Source organism: Cyprinodon tularosa, unplaced genomic scaffold, assembly GCF_016077235.1.
Source record: "Cyprinodon tularosa strain WSP-4 unplaced genomic scaffold, ASM1607723v1 ctg460, whole genome shotgun sequence".
In the NCBI taxonomy this organism is placed as follows: Eukaryota; Metazoa; Chordata; class Actinopteri; order Cyprinodontiformes; family Cyprinodontidae; genus Cyprinodon; species Cyprinodon tularosa.
This window is the reverse complement of record NW_024039186.1, coordinates 540,071-562,831: the sequence shown is the minus strand read 5'-3', so window position 1 is coordinate 562,831 and position 22,761 is coordinate 540,071. Positions and strand designations below refer to the sequence as shown.

At 37.7% G+C, this 22,761-nt stretch overlaps 4 gene segments (V, D, J or C); 3 read left to right on the top strand and 1 right to left on the bottom strand.

Moving 5' to 3' along the window:
- Positions 1-1,051: 1,051 nt before the first annotated feature.
- Positions 1,052-1,593, top strand: LOC119793829. The segment is given in 2 exon segments: positions 1,052-1,103; positions 1,286-1,593. Coding segments are annotated over 2 exon segments (360 nt in total).
- Positions 1,594-8,671: 7,078 nt separating this feature from the next.
- On the top strand, positions 8,672-9,193 carry LOC119793826. The segment is given in 2 exon segments: positions 8,672-8,744; positions 8,841-9,193. Coding segments are annotated over 2 exon segments (426 nt in total).
- A 1,425-nt stretch (positions 9,194-10,618) lies between these two features.
- Positions 10,619-11,208, top strand: LOC119793827. The segment is given in 2 exon segments: positions 10,619-10,729; positions 10,904-11,208. Coding segments are annotated over 2 exon segments (357 nt in total).
- Positions 11,209-12,386: 1,178 nt separating this feature from the next.
- On the bottom strand, positions 12,387-15,261 carry LOC119793834. The segment is given in 3 exon segments: positions 12,387-12,815; positions 13,962-14,043; positions 15,187-15,261. Coding segments are annotated over 3 exon segments (480 nt in total).
- Between the last annotated feature and the right edge of the window lie 7,500 nt (positions 15,262-22,761).

Below are 22,761 nucleotides of genomic sequence, written 5' to 3'. Positions count from 1 at the left end.
CTACTGGGACTCTACAGAATAAAAGCCTATTCCTTATACACACTCATACATTCTGGCATATTGCTCATAGCCATTTGTAATTTCATCACTGCAATGGCTCTGAGCATGCGGGCATAGCCCGCCATTGGTGACTTCATCACTGCAATGGCTCTTAGAAGGCGGGCGAAGCCCGCCAATGGTGATTTCATCACTGCAATGGCTCTTAGCAGGCGGGCAGAGCCCGCCATTGGTGATTTTTTTCATCGCTGCAAGGGCTCCTAGCAGGCGGGCAGAGCCCGCCAACTGCGCTTTACCCACTGCGGTTCAATATGGACAACCCATATTACCCTTGTGCATCATATGCTGTGCACGTCTATTTCCCAGATTTCAGCACAACACAACACACAGCTCTCTTTGCCCATGACCTAGCCCTCTTTCCTTCCCTCAACAGCCCTCAAAGGCGTAAGCAGTTGGTCTGGGGAGCCCCAACGTCACTTGCCAGGGCCGTATTGGCCCAGTTACCCAGACGGGCAGTAGGTGGCCCCCCTCAAAATTTCTTTAGAAATTTTCTAGTTAAATTTAACATTTCAAATTGAATTTTGGTATGCATTTACTGGGGAACATTTTGAAAAATAAATCTCTAATGTCTTTTTCTATTTAATTTTAATTAAGTAAAAGGATGAGCAGTGTTGAAGAAGAAAATTCAAATGCAAATAGGATGATTGATTGCTAATTTCATTTATGAGTCAAACAATGCAGCCACATTCTTTTGCCGCTGTCTTGGCCAGGACTCCCTTGAAAAAGAGATTCTTAATCTCAATGGGACTTTTCCTGGTTAAATAAAGGAATAAAAAATAAATTCTTAAAATGAAAAAGCATTTCTGGAAATGCTTTTTCATTTTAAACATGGTATCGATTTGCTTCCATACAAACATGCTGCCAGTTCAGCTCCATGTGACTGACTCTGTGTGTTTGCATATGTGTCCTCCCTCTCTGCTCCCAGCTGTTAAGAGGTCAGTGTTGATCAGAGGCTGTCCAGGCCTTTCAGAGCCACTGAACCAACAGCAGCACAATGATGATGTTACTGACTCTACTGCTGACCATCCTGGAGCTCCTGGTTCAGGGTGAGACTCTCTGCTCAGAACTTGGTTTGAGGAAGAAATCATTTTCATGAAAATATGATTCTGTCATTATGGAGAATTATTGAAACAAGATCATAAATGTTTATTTAATCTTTTCACAGCTTTTAAATAATCTTTAATCAAAACTAATTTGTCTCAATCGCAAATTTTTTCCTGTTTTCCAGGTTCATCAGGAGACATCATCCTTACTCAGAGTCCTGGATCTCAGTCTGTTGTTCAGGGTCAGACTGTCTCCATCAAATGTAAAACCAGTTCTTATGTTTCTAGCAGCCTCCACTGGTACCTTCAGAAACCTGCAGAAGCTCCTAAATTCCTGATTTATGCAGCTACAACTCGTCAGCCTGGAGTTCCAGATCGTTTCAGTGGAAGTGGTTCTGGTTCTGACTTCACTCTGACCATCAGTGGAGTTCAGGCTGAAGATGCTGGAGTTTACTACTGTCAGCAGGTTTACAACTACCCGTTCACACAGTGATAGAACGCCGTACAAAAACCTCCCTCAGCTGCAGAGGAACTGATCTCACTCAGCAGCTGAACTGAAACACTTCAATTTTCATACATTTTTACCCATTTTCTTTTATTACTTAGTACTAATAAAATCACTCTGCTTGACGTTTAAATGTCAAACCTATGCTTTAAAAGCTGCTCAGAGACCAGAGATGATCAGCAGCTCTTCAGGCTCTTTTTGATAATTATCTCTGAATTGCAAGAACATTGAACATAAAGAAAGACAACTAGATATAAGCATCTGGTCAGAAAAAAAAAAAGATTAAAGACATTGTTAGCTTAATAATAAAGTAGGCTGATAGAATTATTATTTTTTTTATAGTGACAATAATGAAAAAACAATTATGATTCCTTCAGAATTGGAAAAATAAACAGAAGAGAAGAAATGAGAGCAGTGACAGATTCAATCCATTATTATTGTTTGAGTGAATCAGGTCAGGACTTGGAACACTGGTCTCTCCTCAGTGTCTCTCTGACTGCAGACTGGGAGCCCTGGGTGGCCTCACAGGTCACAGAGCCCACCTTCCTCACCTGGTCTGCAGCAGTGGCGGCTGGTGAAAAATATTTTTGGTGGGGGTGATAGCCTAGTGTATGTCTCCAACTAATCCGGAATAAGAATTCAAATAAACAATTGGAAATGAAATACAATTTAACAGTAATGATTTAATTTACTATATAATAACAGTAACAGTGATGATTTTGGTCACTGTGACGGGGTTCTTTGGCCTCCAAGAATCCAGGCTCAGTCGGGTTACCGGTGTTGGTGATTTATTGTGCTCAAAAACTCAAAACAGGGTGAAAAAGAGACTAAACATATACAAGATACTCTGGGCCTCAGCCTCCCTCCAGTTACCAGCAATGTAACAAAGAAACAGAAAACAAAAATGGCTGCTCTTCTTCCCACAGCCCTCATTAAATAGTTTAAGCCCCTCACCTCAGGCTCTCTTATTTCTGATTTCTTATCATAAATGCCCATATATTACCTCCGATAACAATTGATATACAAAAACAAATAATTTTTACAACTTAATTCCTTTACACAGATTCATTGACTTATTCAATTACACAAAACTGGGTTTGAACCCAGCAAAGATGCCGCCAGACTGAAGATGACAAGTCCCCGTAGCATAAACACGTACATACACACACACACACACACACACACACACACCCACACACACACACACACACACACACACACGGCTAACCCCACTGAAATATTAAGTGTGCACCCTCAATACGCCAGCAGGTAACCAGGACAGCTTGTGTGTTTTAAGTTAATGGAGCTACTGGGCTCAGCGCAAGTGTATTGGTCCTCACAAGCACAGTATAACAGGAATGTGTGTGTGGCACGTGAAGTTAGACGTTGTTTTAAGTGACGAGGTGGATTCGTCACAGTCACAATAACAATGACATGAAATTTTCATACCCTACAACAGGGATGTTCTTCTGGCAAACGGGTAGATAAATAAGGATCTCACTGAATTTGGTGGAAGCTGCATCTCGCTCGTTACGTTCGCCATCATCCCTCTAATTGTCTGCACCTGCACATTGGGTGCAGAAGCCTGTTAAAAGGCAGTATTTTCAGAGCCCCAAGACCATAAAGTTCTGAGACACTGATTGGCCATTAAATTATTAAATTCACCTAGCAATAGTACATGATTGGCAGATTCTCTGCAAATGTGGCGCAGTCTAATCACAGCCCCAAGACAGAGACGGTAGGAGTCTGTCTGTGGAAATCCACAAATGAATGACAGTAGATAGGAAAATGTAGTTTATATAATTTGTTTTGCTTATAGGTACACACTCTAGAGAGTAAAACTGACATTTATGAGTTAATTTCTAAAAATATATTTTACGTTTCTCTCTTCTTATCAGGGAGGGCGGTGCCCCAGCTCCCCCTATGGGCCGGCTGCCGCTGGTCTGCAGGGAGCCTCAGGAAGCTGCTCCAGCTGTAGAGGCCGTCCTTCTGCAGCACTCCTCGGCTCTTGTTGTTCTCCTCCCAGGTGAAGGTGTTAATGCTGCCCTCCACCTTCCAGGACAGACTCCAGTCTGAGGGGAAGCCCTTGTTGGCCAGACACATGAGGGTGGCCTTCCCCTGCTGCAGCTCCTCACTGGAGGGGGGCAGCACTGTCAGGGTGGGACGGGTGTCACCTAGGAGACACCAATCAGGTTAGAGAGCAGGAGCCAGACAGCCGTTAGGCAAACAGAAGGTACAGCAACACCATTACTCAGAAAGAAAAAAAATTACTTTCTGTAAGTTTCTTCAGTTAAATTTTTTTTCCAGTCCATCAGTCACTCCCTCACAGACTGTTTCACTTCCATTAAAGGAACCTTTCATGCATATCAGCACACAGAGCCCTGATATGACCAGTATAACAGAAATTGAAACTAAACTCTAAGCTGCAATATATCTCTGATAGAGCATAAAATGATAGCTCAACATAACAGTATATTTCATTTATTCTCTATTTTTCACTCTCGCAAAAGTTATATAACCTCATCCATTCACAATTTTTACTGTAAAACTAATAATCTCTCACCAAATAACTGAACTGTTACCAAATCAAACCTTTTGAGTTATTTCAGAACATTGCTGATTAGCTAAGGTATTTGTTCAGACACATTCATAGTTAATACAATGTTAATACAATGAACCATTTTATTGTTAAATAAATTAATAAGACAAAATCAGAAATATATTACTTAAGTATTTGACATAATTAGAAACAAACTAATTTTAGGTTTTCATCATTTTCATTATCATTTGAAGGTATTTGCTTCCTCTCTTTCTTTAAAAATTGTTGGGATCCAAGGTTTGCCCTCCAGAGGGCAGTGTGGATCCCATTCTGTGGGCTTCTGTTTCTGTTTGGATCCAGGGGTTTGCCCTCCAGAGGGCGATGTGGATCCTTCCCTGGGAGCTGCTGTTCAGCATTCACACCTGACCCCCATCAGCTCTGCTGATTAAGCTCTCCCTATTTAAGCTGAGGGAGAGCTTCCCTCTGAGCCGGATCGTAGCCATAGCTCTCAAGCCTTGTGTTCCCAAGCCTTGTGTTCCCAAGCCTTGTGTTCCCAAGCCATGTGTTCCCAAGCCATGTTTAGCCATGTGCCGCTGCCATTGCCTTAGCCATGTTATGCCACGCCTTGCCATGTCCGTCACCTGTGCAACTCTGCCTGTCTGAACCAGTGAACCAGTGAGTTTGAGCTTGTTATTCAGTCCCTGAGTACAAAAATCTTTTACTGTAGAAAGACACGGCTCTCTAACTTTGACCACAACAAACTCTACATGAACAGTTTTAGTGTGGTAAAAACAGTTAACCCCGTTTATTATTATTACAATATTTGAATTATTTTATTATTTTTTACACTTTTCCTCCGCATTATAAGGAACAAAAGTCTTTCATTAAATGGGATCCTGTTGAAACGTACTTAAAAAGAAAACACTTTTTGAACATATTTTTAGAATAAAAAGGAATAAAGTTTAGAGAAAACATAATACCAATTTATTAGAAAAGAAAAAAGAAATAAAAAAAAAAGTATAACTGGGCCATCTCAAGCCAAATATAGGAGAGAATCCGGCACAGACGTGTAAACCCAACAAAGTCTTTTTCTAAAAAGGCTTAAAGAATCTGCAGTATTGTTAGTTTAACCCCTAAATTTTGTTCGCTCTTCTTTCCCGACATAAAGCTTCATCTGGTCTGTTTCTATTTGGCTGTGAGACCCTGATGGAGAGAAATTTCAGCTGGGCTGCTGGCATTAACTCATCTGTTTTTAAGGGCTTTGTCCTGTTTCTCTTCTAGACATAACAATAGGCCCAGCATTTACTGTGACTAACTGTATGTGCTCTCTTTCCTCCCTTCAACATAAAAACTGGCTCAGAGCTCGTCTGTTCAGCTGTTTCCACCAGTTTACTGTAACTTTTTTCATATGGAAACTCTTTCTAATTCACTGTTTCTATTTTTCTTTTTGTATGTCTGCTTCTCTCTCCTTTAGCTCTCAGTTGTCAGATGGCCGGTCACACTGAGTCTGGTTCTGCCAGAGGTTTCTTCCTGTTCAAGGAGAGTTTCCTCTCCACTGTTGCTGCATGCATGCTCAACGTACTATGAGGGATTGATGTGGAATCATTGAGTCGATACGACCAGCTACTTTTCCTGAGATAGAAAACTTTGAACCAATAGGAACGTTTAATCTGATTGAATGATCTCTGTAAAGTGCCTTGAGATGACACATGTTTTAAATTGCTTCTATGAATCTGGGATAGGAATGGATCTGGGCCACAGGTTCTACCTACGGTAGTTACTTCATTTGGGTCAGATGTGGGACAGATGCAGACTTCTTATTTTAAAATAACCAGGCTTTATAGGTCCAAATCATAATTGGTGGAAACCAAGCCAGTACAGTAACAGGAGTCAAAAACGGTGGCATCATGTTATTGCTGTTTTAATGAATATAGGATACCTTTTTTTCTCTGCCCAATGCTTTTAAGGTATTCATTTTCAATTAAACATGTAGTTCAGTTTCTTGACAGGTAGCTTTAACTGGAGAACAATATTAATTTAAGCTGCATTTCTGCTCTTTTTCAATTTCAATCATAATGTTTAACCTTTTTTATATTGTAAACTGCTGTTGTAGACTTAAGCCAAATAATCTGTCTAATTAAGTTGATAAAGTTGGATAGAATTGTTCACTTTGAGGCCTCATATTTCCTTCCATTCTCCATGGTTGATCGTTTTCTTTACTTTCCATTAATCAGAGCTTCTTATTAAGATCTGGTTCACCATAAACTCTGAGTGAGTTTACCTTATTGATATCATCTATTCTGAAAACATCACAGAGCTAAATTATTTGATTCAGAATAACTGCTTTCTGCCCGTGAACACATGAAAGGATCTATGCTGGTGAAGATTCTCAGTCATCCATATTATGTCAAACCAGAAAAAGAAAATTAAAAACAATCCACTGGACTTTGTTTCCAAGTTTGGAAATGTTTCTCTTGCCATTCAGGAACTTTTTTAAATTCAAAATGTCAGGAATAGCGTAGTTTTTGTTTTGGAAACATGCAAATTGAAACGGACGAAAGGTTCCAACCCTTTGGAATGGGGGTCGTTTGACGTCTTTTGTTAGCCTGCAATGCCCCATACCCATCGTAAGTGTCTGAAAGGGGTCGTTAAAGGGAATTGTTGGCCTGGCTGAAAAGGCCAGATCCTGCACTCTCCTGTACAGGGGCTGCAAATATAGCGGGAAGGGATTAACTCAATTGCTGCATTGTAGGTTTTTTAAAGCTGAAACCTGAGTCCACCCCCTCTGTTTGTATTTTCTTTGTCCAAAATTTTAACATTCTGGTCCTCAACAGAATGTCCTTTGTCCATAAAGTGTAGATGTACGACAGAGGCTTGTGCCGAGGAGGTCGCTATTCTGTGTTGGGCCATGTGTCTGTGGAGAGGTTGTTTGGTTACTCCAATGTAAAGATCAGAGCATTCCTCACTGCAGTGAACTGCACTGGATGCACTAATCTCTGTCTAAGGGTTTTAATTGGTTTAAAATTTACTGGGATTTTGTGTTTTTTGAGAAAATCCTCTTGAGTTTTTCAGAGACTCCAGCAACATACAGTATGAGATGGCAGTATTTTTTTGTTTAATCTTCTCACCGTTATCTTCGGCTGCGCTTTTTTGGGATTTCCTTGCTGATTTGACAAATGCCCAGTTTGGGTATCCACAGGCTTGAAGAGTATATTTGATGTGCTTCCCTTCTGTTTTTGTAGGGATATGCTCAGGGGGATGTTGTAAGGTTCTGATGACTAAACATTTGTGTTCCATTGTGGTGTGAGTTAAAAAAAAATGTGATATCAATGCTTTAAATGTTTGACTTTGTTTGCAAAGTCTTTGAAGTTATCTGTGGAGCTCTAGCCATTCTGCTTGGCCTGGTTATGTCCCTCTATAATATATAATATCTGCATCCATAAAGGTTCAGGGTTGGTAATACAGTCTTGGGTGAAGTGTCTATTAGTTAGTTGGTGCATATTTTGCAATTTATAGGTACACGCAGCTAAATATATCTAACATGTCAGATAATATATAACTGTGCAATGAGGAAAAAAAATAATTTTAAGAAACAGCGTCTGAGAGAAAGAGATGTCCCCATTTTGAAGTGATTAAAGGCAATGATTCTAATGTGAGGGACCTGGGCTACAAACCTGGATGCCCTTCCGGTCTAGGAAGGTCAGGAGAGATGGGTCATTTAAAAAGAAAATAAACCATAGACATATTTATCATAAATACCAAGAACACCGGGAATCAAATCGACTAAAATACAGTTTAACTAATTCTGCAACATGGGGGAAACTGATGTGTTAAATTGTCCAACATGATCTCAAGTAGATGAGAAATCAGTTGGCTTTGGTGGGAAACATCAATCTCCATTAGAAAGGGAAGATGTTTAAAGACAATTTACAGCAACTGTCTCCGAACATCTAAACATTCATCCATTTATTCAAAAATTAATAAAAACAATAGTGACTACTTCAACTACTTGATCTTTTTAAGAATTTAAATTGCTTATTTTGTTCTTTTCTGAACCTCAAGTTCAAATATATAATAAATATATAGAGACCGTACAAAAGTGTCTGACAAAGAAAATATAGTCAGGTACTGTAAAATCCAACTGTTTGACATTACTTATTAATTTATCAAATATTTTTGAAAATTAATCTAGATAAATTGGTTTTGTTGTTTTTCCCAAACTTCTAGTAGTAAATCTCCTAAGTCACATTAAATACTTGTGAGTTTACTATTATAAAACATCTATATTTGAAAAAAAAAAAAAATGAGAGCAAAAGATTAAAAGTAAAAAGAGAAAGTACAAAAAAAAAAACATTCACATTGCCAAATTCCTACATAACCTGAATAATTCATAGAAAACATCTCACTGATCCCAGTTCTTTTTAATCTGTCAGAAAATTTCCATAGAGCCACTTTGCATCAGCAGCTCCATGCTCCAGTGATCTGGGAGAGTTTATAGACGTGAGAGTTGACTGACAACTGGCCTTCATGACAACAGAAAACACAGAAAACATGATTTTGATCAGCATCCTAATCTGGACTCTACTCTGCTTCACCCAGGGTGAGGAAAACATTTTCTGTTTTGTGAAATGAAATTTATAGTGTAGATGAGTTCAACTTCATCATCTAATCTCCAGTCTTTCTTCTCTCCTCTCAGGGTCTGATGGACAAAATATTGTTGTGACTCAGCCAGCAGCCAAATCAGTGCAGCTTGGTCAGACTGTCACTATTAACTGTAAGGCCAGTCAGGCACTTTCAACATCTCAGTGCGGCTACAGCTCACAGGTCTGCCTGTCCTGGTATCAACAGAAACCAGGAGAAGCTCCTAAAGCTCTGATCTATCTGACATCGGATAGATTTTCAGGAATCTCCTCCAGATTCACTGGAAGTGGAGCAGGAAATGGAATAGACTTCACTCTGACCATCAGTGGAGTCCAGGCTGAAGATGCAGGAGTTTATTACTGTCAGAGTTATCATTACCTCAACAGTCAGCCTGTGTTCACACAGTGAAAACTCGTCGTACAAAAACCTCCCTCAGTCTGACTGAACAGAAACTGAACTTTGTTCTGCAGCTGGAAACTACTGCAGAGACTGATACAGTTGACAGAACACGGCATTATATTTCATTAAGCCTTATCAAGACAAAATGTGTATTTTTCTTAAGATTCACATTAGGATGGTAGACCTCTAAATTATTGAAGTTAAAAATATATAAATACCTCCAGTCATTCCATTAATAGCAACTAAATTAGCTAAAATTAAACAATCAGGATAAACAATAAAACATATTTAGACTCTTCAATTTATTTAAATTCTAATAAAAATGTTTATGAAACCAAACATTTACATTCAATAACCAATATATTTTCCCATCTTGCACCTCACTTCTAGAAGTTTCTTTAATGTTGTAGCGATAATGTGGCAGAAACGGCCTACTTAACATGATGGAGCCTTATGAGCCCATGAACAATGATAAGGGGGAAGTTATCTTTTATTTTTCAAGATTAAAGAAGTCTGATTAAACTCTGAATACAGAAACTCAACAAAACATATTTTACATGTTTTTATAAAGATAAAAATAAAAACGAAGCAATCAGTAATGTCAGCAAAGCTACTTTAGTCACTGTTAAACATTTAACAGATATTTAACAGACCATCTTTACAAAAACAAGGATATAAATCAAATTCCACAAGTTCAAAACTTTGAGTATATGTCTTTCATTTTAAGTTAATGAATTCAATAATTTGACAAATGTAATCTGCATAAAACTCAGCAAAACATATAAAGAAACTTTTAGTTCAATTAATCTGATTTTGGTTTGTTTCATTTGTTATAAAGCTTGAAAGTTAAATTGAACAAAGAAAGGACAGAATAATTAGTTCATAGAGACTTGGAGATTAGATTAGTCTGGATGAGATAAAGGTGTGAATTATTTTCACACAGTTATCAGAAGAGACTTGACATTATGAGCTTTGAGCTGGAACAATGTTGTTTAGAGAGAAGTTGGTTTCTTTTACAGTTAAATGTTGCTTTAAAAGAATCCCAGCTTACATTTAGAGATGTTTTAGTCTTTAGATTTTTTTTTTAAATGTAGATTTAGCCCTTTTAGATCTTTGGGAACGTTAAGTTAATGAATCACAGCAAAATAAGCTTTTGCCTAGAACATTCAATTCAATCTAGCTCCTAAAGGTTTGTTGTCTGTTGTTTCTCTCCCTTCTTTTATTTATTATGCACTTAGTTGCTACATCAATGTCTAAAAGATAAAAAGATAAAAGATAAAAAAGATCAACAGGAACATTTTCAATTTTCCTCCATTCAGCTTTCTGATAATGTTGATGTGTTTCAGGAGGAAACATGCTGCCAGTTCAGCTCCATGTGACTCACTCTGTGTGTTTGCATATGTGTCCTCCCTCTCTGCTCCCAGCTGTTAAGAGGTCAGTGTTGATCAGAGGCTGTCCAGGCCTTTCAGAGCCACTGAACCACCAGCAGCACAATGATGATGTTACTGACTCTACTGCTGACCATCCTGGAGCTCCTGGTTCAGGGTGAGACTCTCTGCTCAGAACTTGGTTTGAGGAAGAAATCAGCTTCATGAAAATGATGATTCTGTCATTATGGAGAATTATTGAAACAAGATCATAAAGCGTTCTTTAATATTTTCACAGTTTATTAATAATTTAACATTATTTCTTTCAATTGCAATTTTTCATGTTTTCCAGGTTCATCAGGAAACATCATCCTGACTCAGACTCCTGGATCGCAGTCTGTTGTTCAGGGTCAGACTGTCTCCATCAAATGTAAAACCAGTTCTACTGTTTCTAGCTACCTCCACTGGTACCTTCAGAAACCTGCAGAAGCTCCTAAACTCCTGATTCGATATGCTACAAATCGTCAATCTGGAGTTCCAGATCATTTCAGTGGAAGTGGTTCTGGTTCTGACTTCACTCTGACCATCAGTGGAGTTCAGGCCGAAGATGCAGGAGTTTATTACTGTCAGCAGAGTTACAGCTGGTTCACACAGTGATAGAACGTCGTACAAAAACCTCCGTCAGCTGCAGAGGAACTGATCCGACTCAGCAGCTGAACTGAAACACAACCAGTTTCCCCAGATGTTACATTCTCTATATATTATATATGTTTTTCTAATTATTTATCAATTTCCTTTTAAAATTGTTTTCTTTTTTTTTCTTAGAATAGAATATTATAAAATATAATTCAACTAGTTCATTACACTGTCACAAATTCAAAAGCAAACAAAATGTAGTTTGCATCTATCCAGAAGTGCCATAAAAGTTTATAAAAATGTATTCACATATGTGCAGAGACTATGTATGCATGGACTTTAAATGCTGTATCTAAAGAGAGAGTAATTGTAAGAGGCTACAAAATAAATATAAAAACTCTATACAGATTATACAGGAAATTTATAATATGGATTATTTATATATTTGTGGGGTTACAATACAGGATAAGTAATGACAGATAATAGCAGACAAAAGATTTGCAGATTATATAAAGGTGAGAAGTGCACTTACATGCACTTCTAAGTTGAGAAGTGCATGTAAGAGGTGTTAGATCCATGCATTTGTGTGTGTTGTGATTTTCTGATTAAATCAGACTGTGATAGAGTAATGTGTCTCGAAAGATAACAAGCTAAAAAAGTACGATAATCTTTATATAATAACTCTTTTTTTCTGACAACAAGTATTTAACAGTGAATTCATAAAAAAGTAAACTCTGCTAGACTTAAAAAAAATTTAAACCTACTCTTTAAAAAGCCATCTAGAGGTCAGTGTTGATCAGCAGTTATTCAAGCCTTTCAGAGCTACTGACTCAATGTAATTACTGAAAGAAATAAAAATAGGTTAGATTATTCTGATTAAATGATAAATTGTTATAAAAAAAAACTCTGTCAGTTTATAGAAAGATATTAGGTCATTTTATGTGCATTTAGTTTTTATTCTATAAGTTACAAAAAGCCTCTGATTTGTTTCATATAAAAATAATTGATTTATTTCTGAATTGCAGGAACATTGAACATAAAGTAAGAAAATGAAATTTAAGCATCCGGTCAGATAAAAGCTTGATTAATGATACAAAACACAGAAATGTGTGAGTTTCAGCTAATTTCTTAGCATAATAATAAAATTGATCAACACCAGAAGTTCATTAGTTTGTTTTTTTATTTTGAATAGTAGCCAAAATTAAGAACAAAGATGATGATTCATTGGAAATAGTTAATAACAAGAAGAGAGAGAATTAAAACAGTGACAGATTTAATCTATACTGTGAGTGAATCAGCTCAGGACTAGGAACACTGGTCTCTCCTCAGTGTCTCTGTGACTGCAGACTGGGAGCCCTGGGTGGCCTCACAGGTCACAGAGCCCACCTTCCTCCACTGGTCTGCAGGGAGCCTCAGGGTGCTGCTCCAGCTGTAGAGGCCGTCCTTCTGCAGCACTCCTCGGCTCTTGTTCTCCTCCCAGCTGCTGCTGCTGCTGCTGCCGTCCACCTTCCAGGACAGACTCCAGTCTGAGGGGAAGCCCTTGTTGGCCAGACACATGAGGGTGGCCTTCCCCTGCTGCAGCTCCTCATTGGAGGGGGGCAGCACTGTCAGGGTGGGAAGAGCATCACCTAGGAGACACCAATCAGGTTAGAGAACAGGAACCAGACAGCTGCTATCCAGCAGATACAGGAACATCTATATGCTGTGAGAAATTACACTCTTTAGAGTTTGTCACTAAAAAGACTTTTTTCCACTCCATCAGTCACTCCCTCACACATTGTTTCATTTCCCTTAACCGATCATTTCATGCATATCAGCTCACAGAGCCCTGATATGACCTGAATTCTTTATCGTATTTACTGCAGAAAAAGCAATAGGTTACACAACTATTGAATTAAAATTATTTCAGACCATTATTAAAAAACTACAGTTTATGTCTTGGCCACATTGTCCAAAGTTTATAAACACAAACAGATCTCACAATCAAGTCATATTACTTTTATAAAAAAATAGTTTTGAAAAAAAAAATAACAAATACTTAGATTAAAGCTAACAAAACTGCAACTGTTTTTGAATATGACTCTGGTTGATAACACCAAACATTTATAATGTGTTTTTTCCCATTTAAACCAAAAATTAAATTGAAGATTTTTGCTAATATTTAATATTTCTTCCTAATAACATTTGTATATTAACTAAAACAAAGTTATAAAAGCTGGTCGTTTTGACTAACCAAATCTTTAATTGAAACACAAATGAATATCTTTTTTAATGAACACGCTCATGTCATGAAATGTTAATATTCCACTTACTTCCAACATCTGGTCACTCTTATGATTCATTTTACATAAATATTGCATAAATATCAAATTTTAAAAACCTTCTTTCAATATTGAGTCTGTTTTCTCCACCATAAGCCCAATATTATGATACAAACTAATTAAGGTAACTTATTAAAACCACTCACTGTGGAGACACACGGCTCTCTGACTCTGAATACAATTCTTAGTCTGGATTACAACAGAAATTAAGACCTTACGCATCTTTTCCACTAATATCATACTTAACACCTTTGAAATACAGAGACAAAAAAAATAAAAAATACACTGATGATTCTAGATTTTAACCAAAACAAAAGTTTTTTTGTGAAAAAAGCAGTAAAAACCTTCATTATTGACATCTCAATATAAATTAGGTTTACAAAACAGATTTATAGTAATGTATACTACCTGTAATGATAAATAAAATATTGAATACTGAAATGTTGCACTTACTTCCAAACTCCAGTCTGGTTCCTCCACCGAACGTGTACCACAGTGATACAAACTGATTGAGTCGTCGTACAAAAACCTCTGACTGTAGAGAGACACGGCTCTCTGACTCTGACACAACAAACTCAACTTGAACAAATTTAGTCTGGTAAACATTGTCCTACTAATTCAGTTCTTTTTTTTATGTATTTGAGTTTAAGTCATTTAGATTTTTTCTATTTATTTTTTTACTATTTAAATAGCTTAAAAACTTTATTTTACAGTGCTACAATGAACCCAGAATGGAAATTTTGTTACATCTTTTTAGAAACAGGCACTAGTAAAAGGAAATAAACACTGAGAAAGCTTTTGATTATCTATAAATAACACATGTAGTGTTACCTTTTAAATTCTATCATAAGATGTTTTGCCTGACACATAGGATTGACAATTCTGTGAAATTAAAAAAGGGACACTCTCAAGGCTCAGAACAGAAGACCCAGAATTCAAGGCAAACAGACTGGCAAATTTCTCAAAAGAGTTTATTAAAAAATGTAGAATCTGCAGTTAGCAGCTAGAGTGTCTAAAGAAGGAAACTACAGAAGGAAAACTCAGGTTAGTGGCCACGTAAATCTGACGGAGGATGATCACAAACGCGTGAGTCACTAACCTGGTCTTGACGTGCAGCCTGGGGCAAATAAAGTTCTCAGAAGCGGAGACGGAGACCTTTCTGTATAGGGAGTGTAACATGGACAATAAATACATTGAAGTTGCACAACACACTAATGGTCTGACATATGAGCATTTAATTTTGATTAATAACACAAAGTTCCAATCATCTTCCATCGTTGGTCTCCAGCACATATGTCAAAGTCAAGGCCCACGGGCCGAATCGGGTTGTGTTGCACACACCAACACTCCATTCCCAGTGGAAAACAAGATTTTTCTTTTCTTTTATCTGTTTTTTTTTTTTTATGTGCTTTGCATGTTTGGATTGTTTTGGTTATTGCTTTTCACCCCATTAACAATCCAAGCTGGGCTGAAGTTGGTTTTCTAAGGAGGCAGAGTACACTAACAGCGCTCCGGAACTGATGTATGCAGGTGTCATCGGAGGCTGATTGAAACCAAAATAAAAGGAGCCTGGATGGAGGGAGCAGTGGAGCTGATCCTGCAGCAGACTGGCATGCTGCCGAGCGAGGGGCAGGCGGGATCCGCATGATACTCGATCAGAGTATCATGCGGATCTCACCTGCCCCTCACTCGGCAGCGTGTCCGGCTCGAAAACCTGCAGGATCAGCTCCCCTCTCCTTCCATCTCGGCTCATTTTAATTTGGCTTCAATCAGCCTCTTTTGACACCTGCAGTCTGTAGTCTTTCTGATTCTTGAGTCCTTTTTGGTATTGCTCTGGTTTTTGTTTAATAAATTCCTTTCCTTAAGAACCTCTGGCTGATTTCTGGATCCGCTGAATAGATTTTTGTATTTTATTTTATTTATTCATATTTTTCAGTTGAATGGACTCAGGGTAAATGCAGATAAGAGCCAAGAGAGAGAATACAAATTTGATTTTTTTCTTTTCTTATTTTACTATTTGAAAGCAGTGATCAGTAGGATCATAGAGCAGCACAGTAATGCATTTTCAGTGTCTAATCCATGCAATTTCATTTATGTATTTATCTTAAGTTTATTGATATAATAAAAGGTTAATAATAAAATTGATAGTAATATTTTTAACCTAGACCTGTTTTTAATATTGATATTAAAAACAGGTCTTGGTTCATAGGCTATGTTCATTTCTATATGTTTTAATAGACATTTAACCAGTCTGGCCCTTGCTTGCAGCAATTTTTTTTTTTTGTATTTTACTTTGATATCCCTGGTCTATAGTCTCATGCTGGGCTGGCTACTATGCCAAGCAATATATATGGGCAAAAGGTGGGGTACACACTGAACAGGTCGCCAATCCATGAAGGGAAACAAAGAGACATACAACCATTAAAACACATTCCTACTTATTTGGAGTCACCGATTAACCTAACAATCATGTTTTTGACTGTAGGAGGAAGCTGGAGTAGCCTAAGAGAACCCACCCATGCACAGGGACAGGATCCATACTCCAAGCAGAAAGAGGCTGAGTGGGGATCAAACTAAGGGACCTGTCACAGCTTGCCGATTGTCCCAAAATCTCATAAAACGCAGGCATACCCTGAACTTTCTATGTTTTTTATTTTTTTATTTTGGGCTTATGCATACCATACTCGAGTACAGAACTTATGTCCAATGACACCTAACTTATGCATAACGCATGGCAGCATAATGCCCATGAAATGATGCACACAGGCGCGCTGGAAGCTGTTTCAAGCGAGGGGGGCTGATGGCTGGGTTGGAAAACACGTGACATCATTATGTTGAGGGCTGTGGCTGACTTCTTCAGCCACAGGACTAAGACGAATAGGCACATAAATAACGCTAAATGCGGCAGTATAGGGGAATTAAAACCATTTCTTACCTCGAAATAGTCAGAAATACGTTTCTGCTGCCTATTGCTAGCCATGCCTAAACGAATGTGAGGTGGCGGAAGCTTCTGGGGGAGTAGCCTAGTTTTTTATGAAATATTAAAATAATGAATCATTAGTTTATATCTTATATACAGCCCATTATTTTAATCCCATATCAAACACAGTCTTTTAAGAAATAAATACATAAATAATTTCATGTTTTTAAGTACAATATTATGTTACTCCACAGCCCCCCACCATGGGGGGCTGATGCTATGACGAGGGAGGCTGCAGCCCCCGCAGCACCCCCCTTCCCGTGCCATCATGCACAAGGATAATTTCATGGGCATTACTCATCAGTTAAAGCTGTTCCCCTCAGGCGCATTGTGAAAGGAGCAACGATGATACCGCCCATCCAAAAAAAAAAAAAAAGAAGAAATAAAAAGAAAAATAATTAAAAAAAGGTCTGCAGTCGCAGCAGATTCAGTGTCATGTCTGCTAGGAAGTTTGTTGGTGATGGCCATGGGTGTGAAGGCAGGGAAGATCCATCACTCTCACCCTATGAAGATGAAATCTGGAGGAGAAGTTACTCATAGGTTTTGGATAAGCTAAGCGCCACGACTTATGAGTAACTTACACTTCACATATGTCAATTATCAGATAATTACATAAGCTGGCATACATACTCGTTGTATATAGACGTGTGCGCCGTGTTTCAGCGTGCTTCAGCGAGCTCATAACTTATACAAAACATACCCATAACTTATCCAAAGTATGCCAGCGTTTTTGACAGATTTTCCTTAGGGCAGGTATACGCTGGTCTAAATTGTCAAGATGTGACAGGGGCTTTATGAGCTCCTTGCTGCAAAGCAACAGTGCTACAGACTATACAAACACGCAGTCCTTCAATTAAACAGATTAAAATGTTTGCTTTATACTGATACCGTATATTTGTGGTAAAACCTTGAAAAAAATTATTGAAAGCGATCATTGGTCCCCAAACGGCCTCAATTACTTTTGAGCTAAGCATTACTGAAGTTTTTCATTTTCTAATCCCTATGAAAGTCTGTTTCATATTAAAAATTTTACATGTTTGAACATGTACTAGTGTACTTGACATGCAATTGGAGGTCCACCAGCAATAGTAGAGACAAGGCTTGGAGGTCCCCTACATTTTTGGAAAATATGGAAAAGCTGTGTTTGCATTTGTTGGGAGCAATAGTCTACCAAAATAAAAATAAAAAATTCTGAATATTTCCAATAAATTCTTATAAAGTAATCAGTATAAAAAAAAACCTAATTGAGACCTTATTTCAGTTCCGTTTGGACTTAGAACATTTCCATAGAGCCACTTTGCACCAGCAGCTTCATGCTCCAGTGCTCTGGGAGAGTATATAGTTCTGAGAGTTGAACACTGGAGGACTGACTGCTTTCCTTCATGACAACATAAGACACAGAAATCCTCTTCAACAAACTATGACTTTTATCAGCATCCTCATCTGGACTGCCTTGTGCTTCATTCATGGTGAAGAAAAAATATTTTCTGTCTTTAAAAACCACTTAGAGTGTAGTTCACTTTCACGTCATTATCTCATGCATATTGTTTCTTCTCTCTCCTCAGGCTGCAATGGACAAAGTGTTGTCATAACTCAGCCAGCAGCAAAATCAGTCAAGCTCAGGCAGACTGTCACTATTGACTGTAAGGCAAACGAACAGGTAGTTCAATACCCTGGGTCAAAGTACTACATTTCCTGGTACTTTCAGAAAAGTGGAGAAACACCTAAAGCTCTTATCTACAGAGCATTTGAGAGATTTTCAAGAATTTCCTCCAGATTCACTGGCAGTGGAACAGGAAATAGAATAGACTTCACTCTGACCATCAATGGAGTCCAGGCTGAAGATGAAGGAGTTTATTACTGTCAGAGTCTTCATTATGTCAACAATCAGCATGTGTATGCACAGTGAAAACTCATCATACAAAAACCTCCCTCAGTCTGACTGAACAGAAACTAAACTTTGTTGTGCAGCTGGGATCTACTGCAGAGACCGATACAGATATACTGTTCACTTAGCACACATAGGTCACAAACACACTTACATTTATTCATGCCTCATTACAACTCAAACTCTGAAAAACTCTGAAAAAGTTATTAATATATTTCGGAGATTCTGAGCAAATAATTGATCTGAAACCTACAGAGCTACAAAACTCAATGTGGAGACCCCTGCTCTTTACTTTGGACCTGATCAGTTAAGATTCAAAATAACAGGCGGCAGGGGAGTTTTCTCCAGCGGGGGGGGCTATAAATTCAAAATAGATGTATACCGAAAACTAAACACTAGAAACACTTTTAATGCTTCTGAGGCTTTGTGAAGTCAAATCTGTATTTTGCAGTTGGTCAAGTGCTTCACTTGAGTGGAAAAAAGGGGCGCTGTCAAATAGAATATGTACTTTAGTCTTAACATTTTCTCCAATTAGAATAAACTGTTAAAATGCCCCAATTCTGCCAAATAAATTGCAACAGTTTAGAATAAATTCTTCAGCAGCTAAGTTCCTCTTCCTGCTGTCTTAACCCACAGGTTTTATTAAGACGATTTTTTCCCTGCTTTAGAGTTAGCTGATTTTAAGAACAACAATTCTGTTACCGGTATTACTGGACTTCAATGCAGTATTTGACACTGTTGATGAGTAGATTTTTATTAAACCTAAATGCAGTTACCAAGTCAGCCTTTTATCACCTTAAGAACATTTCCTGGATTAAAGGACAAACCTCCAAGTAGGATATAGACTATTCATTCATGCATTTATATTAAGTAGATTTGATTACTGCAACAGTGTCTTAGGTTTGCCTGAAAAGTCAGTCAGACTGTTGCAGCTTATACAAGACTGCCTGTGTTCTCACTAAAACTAAGAAAGTAGAGCACATCAGCCTCCTATGTCAGTTTGGTGGAAGTTAGTTGAGGACCTAAATGCAGAGATAAGGGGGCAGAGATGAGTTCTTGCAGACTTAATTTAGATTGTAACAAAAGCACAAATCCAGGAACAATAAGCAAGAAACACACATGACGAGCAACGCAATGAAGAGAATCAAGCCACCGGGAACCGCACAGGTGGTATACTATATATTAGTGCTGTCAAAATTATCGCGTTATCGCGTTAACGCGAGGCCATTTTAACGGCGATAATTTTTTTAACGTGAGATTAACGCTATGTGGTTTTATGGTACAATTTTCCAAGTACATCCCGCTGCAGCCTGCGAGAAGGCGGGGCTATTTTCCCCCAGTCTATGCATTTCTCATAGGCTTCGAGAGCGGAGCCCCTTAAGGGAAAAAGACGCTCATACACTGGGTAGCGCTAGTGCCTTTTCTTTAAGCCCCACCACCAACAAACAAGTTGAGTGTCTGGTGCCTAGTAGCAACCTGAAATACGCTGAGAAAACAGATTACTGAGGTGAAATGGAATCTGCTACGGCACTCTTGCTGTCTGTGTACGCCACAGGTCAGTATTGTGTGTGTGTGTGTGTGTGTGTGTGTTCTCATTTTTGTTAAGAGGCTGAAAAGTAACTTTCTAGAGCATAGACTACCTCCATCTAGTGATGTCGGTCTATTGATTTTGATGTATTGATTGAAAATTGTTCATTATTATCTTGGTTAATTAACATCTAATGTTAACTCTACTGCATTTAATAGCAGTAGGGTAAAATGCTTGTCTTTGTTCAAAAGACTGTATTGACTGTAAAGACTGTCTTTTACATCAGCCTGTTTTCAGGGCCTTTTTCTTGGCTACATATTTGTTATTTTTTGCTACATGCCTCCCCTTCTTCTTGCCATATGTTTCTATGGCATAAATCAGTATCTGTGACCTGTTTTCATTTTAAAAAAAGAACATTGGCCCAAATCTAGCCTGTATGTATTTTTTGTATGTCATCGAGAGTATTTAAATGATTTTCAATCAGAAAAAAAATGCGATTAATCGCGAGTTAACTCAGGCATTGATGCGATTAATCGCGATTAAAAAAATTTAATCGATTGACAGCACATATATATATATATATATATATATATATATATGGGAACAGAACAAATAAGCAGTTAATCAGCTGATAGGGAGCAGGTGTGGATAGAAGCCACTAGAAGGGAGCTAGGGAAAAAGGAGACTGGCACAAGGGGGAAGCAGAGAGCAACTCAAAAAATACCACACTGCTTAAATGCAACACAAAATGGATTTAAAACCAATGACCAAGAAAAAACAGAACAACATACATCAAAGTAAAACTGAACGCTCAAAAAGAAGCTTAGACAGAACCAAGAAGTCCACAAAGGGCAGATTCATCAGACCTCATACTTTCAAGAATGTACTTTAAAATCCTCTTGTTAGTATACAAATTACTGAAAGGATTAGCGCCAAAATATATAACAGATTTGATGTCGGTGTCTAACTGTTTCATTTGTTTTACTGCCTCCTTTTATCATGTTTCTATCTTTGTTTGCTTTTATTCTGCTCTTAATTTTCTTCTATTGAACTTTGGATCATCCTTGTACTGAATTGTGCTATATAAATAATTGCCTGGTCTTGCTATTGTCCCAGTGAATTCTAGATTCTCACATACCGGTGCATTTTTTTCATATACTGTTATCTGTCCTGAAACGGTGCTCACTTTATCAGATGCCTATATTGTTACTATACTGTTGGCTTGCACATTGCAAGGAAAAGCTACAAAATGAATGCATTCAGATCACATTCAAACAAGTGTAAATCAGTAAAATCTTAAGAGTATGCTACAATGTACTACAACTGAAGATTTACAAACTGGAGCTGTCTTCAAGCAGCATTCCATTCTCCAAGTGAAGACCTGGGGGCCGGAGGTAACTTTCCTGCCACAAGAGTCAATATATGTATTTATCTATTTTTACATTTATTTATTCACTTATACAATCAAATGTATATTTCTTTATGTATATGTGTATTTATTCAATTACTTTTTGTTTTGTCCTTTTTCGTCTCTCATAGTTTACATCTTCTGTTACCAATGACTGAAGATAGTTCTGCTTGTCAGTTTGCACCTGACTTTTAGAAGTACTAAAATAGCAGCAAAAACTGATGCCGCAGTTGAGTTTCCAATGTGAAAAATTACTTTAAATAAAGGCAATGTTTACATTTGGATGTGTCCTCCACTCATTATTTTGCCCATTTTGGTCATAAGAAAATGATCTGCATTTTGATGGTGGCAAACACACACAAAAAAGTTTGCACACAGTCTGCTGATCTGCCAATGCAAATTACTTTGCCCCTTGTCTGAAGCTCTGCTCTGCAACTACAAACACATTTGCAGCTGTTTTAACACACACAGACCTTCTGAAGATTAGGACCTATATGTATAAAAGAGGAGTTAGGATTATTCCAGAATAAATCACGGATATATATAAAAAAAAAAAAGAATATTGATAAAGAAAACATAAAATAATCTCCCAAAATAAAGCATTTTAAGAAACATTTTAAGAGCTTATCATTACATCCCAAATAGCATAGATATATGTTATCATTTCACTTCATTGAATGCTTTTCCAATAAAAGTGTTGGCCTTTAGGTTTGGAGCATAAATAAATGAATAAAGATTTTTTTTTTTTTGTAATAGCCTAAACAAATTTCTGACAAAAGTCAAACTGGCCCCACAGAAGGTGCCTATTTAATATGCAGTTTCACTTCTGTCTTAAAAGGTTGTGATCACGGAAACCGACATGCATCACTAATGAACCATGCCAACAGACAGGTTTCATGGCTAAAAATAAAAGTTTCACACTTGGTGGCCTCACGGGTTACCTGGTTCCTCCACTGGTCTATGAGGAGTAACATTTTGTAGTTTTAGAATAACTAAATAAATTATCAGAGATGAAAATTATTTTTTGCAACACTGTGACATTTTTTAAGTAATTCACTTGTTTTACATGTTTTTCCTACCAGACATTCTAACATAAAACAGTAGTATCCATTCAACATTTCCCCACTTTCCTTAATGGGCCCTTAGCTGGTCCTTGGCTGGTCCCCTACAATTAAAATATTATTTCTGCAATGATTTGTCGACATTAAGTTCAAAAGAGAAGCACCATCTCCTGGTCGGGAGCCTGTAATTCAGTAAAAGGGTGGAGACAGAGTAAAATAATATGCATGCCCAGAAGAAGCTACGGAGTGTCATAAATATGACAATGTCATGATGCTACACAGGGTTCAATAGTTGCATCAGGTGATGAGGTGCAGTACGATACATTATCCTGTTTTATATTTGTTTGTGTTGGAATTCTTGCGGCTCAATAAGAAACTGGTATTATTT